At 55.8% G+C, this 2,096-nt stretch overlaps 1 protein-coding gene across 1 annotated transcript in view; it reads right to left on the reverse strand.

The window, feature by feature from the left end:
- The window catches only part of KHDRBS3 (KH domain containing, RNA binding, signal transduction associated 3), a 118,746-nt gene that overhangs the window by 47,591 nt on the left and 69,059 nt on the right, over positions 1-2,096 (reverse strand). The window contains exon 5 of the mRNA XM_012722898.1: positions 1,879-2,018. Within this exon, the coding sequence (XP_012578352.1) occupies positions 1,879-2,018 (140 nt within the window). The remainder of the gene's footprint in view (positions 1-1,878; positions 2,019-2,096) is intronic.

Raw genomic sequence — 2,096 nt, forward strand, 5'->3', positions numbered from 1 at the left:
GGGCGGGAGGCGGGGGCTCCGGAAGAGACTCCAGGGCCCAGGGTCCGCAACATGGCCTGGAGGCCCCAGGCCTCGTGGCCTCAGGCTCCGTGCGAGACGTGGCAGTGAACAGAGTGGCCACCGCCTGGGCGGCTGCCAGGCTCGCCCTGGCCAGCGCCTGCGCAGCACCCTGACAGCGGGCCCTGTGATGTGGCCGTCCACGCAAGCCTCAGTGTGGGGTGTGAGGGACGCAGAGCGTGGCAGGCGAGGGGACGGAGTGAGGACACCGACCCAGGCGCGGAGGCTGCCGCCCCGCTGGGGTGAAGCCCAGGAACGTGGCGAAGCTGAGAACAAGACGAGACAGAAGACTGGCTTCAGGCCACGGGGCAAGTGGCTTCCGAATGCCCCTCCTGGGAGTGTGACCTTCATCCCGTGAAGCCGGAGGCTCTGAGCCCCTCACAGCACTCCCCGCCCGCCCACATGCTCCTGAGCCTCGGGGCCAGGGACTCAGGCCCACGACCCCTCAGACCAGCGTGTGGCCCGACACATGGACTTAGCGGCCACCTGCCAGAGACAGCCGGCCACCCAGACAACAGAAAAGCTGTAGTGAGAAGCAAAGTCTGCAGCCAGAGAGTCATGCCTCATCTGGGCAGACCAAGATATTTCTCCAAGCCTTAGAAAACGTCTGCCTTCTGCGTCTGTCCACAGCATTTTCAACCTAATTTAAAACCTGTCCACTGACTTAGAGGTGATCCTCAGCAGAAAGGAGGTGTGGGTTTGGTGACGCCGACCCCGCACAGGGGCATGGGCGGCACTCGGTGCTCTACGCCGGCAGACCGTCTGCAGGATGCCTTTCCCGGGAGCAGGGCCTTCACAGAGCGACCGCTGAGGCGGAGCCTGGGGGCGGGAAGGGGCCTCGTCCTCCGGGCAGATGCCAGCCAGTCCCTGGTGCCGATGCAAGAGGTAGGCTCGGAGGCGAGGGGCTGGGAGCCCCCGGTCACAAGCTGGGGGAGCCGAGAAGGATGTGGCCACAAGCCAGGGCATGCAGGAGAGTGCAGGACGCACCCCCAGGAAAGTGGACTTGGTCTGTAAGTAAGACTGACTGCAAACACCTTGTCTACAGGACTGTGATAAATGTCTATTGTTTAAAGCTATCAACTTTGTGGTAATTCATCACAGCAGCCACAGGAAACTAATACGGTGAGTAATTTATCATGATTTCGAGGAAATTTAATGATAGAAGAAGTGGAAATAAGAGGTTTACCATTCACTGAACACCGACATGCATTACTTCATTAAATCATAAGCAGCAATCCTATTGCGACTCGCTTTGTCTTTAATGGAGACTATTTTGTTTCACTTCTTGCCACCAAGGTTCTCTGCAGCCAAGTTTAGAAATTAAAAAAAAAAAAAAAATTCTCAACTGAATTTGATAGTCCTATCAAGTTATGACTTGTTCAAAATGGCTTATGGATTCTTAACACTATTTTTCATATCACGAGTAGTCATGAATCCAAGGAACAAAAGAAAAGTCTGTGGTGGGTCCTGCTGTACAGGTGAGGCATCAGAGTGGGCCCCTTCTCAGTGGGGGGACACAGGCCCCCCCAAGACCGTGGTTTGCATACCAGTGCTATTGCTTCCACCAAAACTAGCCTTGTTAAAAGCTGAAGAAATCAACGACCGAGGAAGAACTTATCTGAAGTCACCAGCTGACAAGCACAGAAATTCCAGTCCCACGTGGGTCCCCTGAGCAAGGCATCAAGTTACCTGGACATTTTTGCCAGCTTTGTGCTCACACATTGAGAAAGCTGTTTGGCTACTAATGAAGGAAACAGGAGCGTCGTTGTCACGGCACCCTTTCCTAACAAACACAGTAGCAAGTCAGTGAACCCCACCGACCTGGTGACCGTCGGGGTGGGGGCCCCTCTTGTGCGCAAGGCGGGCTTCCCTCGGGCCACGGGCACGTCGGCGTTCTCCGAGCCTCCGTTCAGGTACGTCAGTTCCTGGAGCTGCGCCTGCCTGATTTCATCGTTATAGTCCTGCAGAAAAGACAGGAGACAGACGACTTACCTGCAGGAAAGGTAAAGACGCAGTTCGCACGGAAGCAGACAAATGTT

This window comes from Condylura cristata, unplaced genomic scaffold (assembly GCF_000260355.1).
Source record: "Condylura cristata isolate star-nosed mole 26May11 unplaced genomic scaffold, ConCri1.0 scaffold00009, whole genome shotgun sequence".
Lineage (NCBI taxonomy): Eukaryota > Metazoa > Chordata > Mammalia > Eulipotyphla > Talpidae > Condylura > Condylura cristata.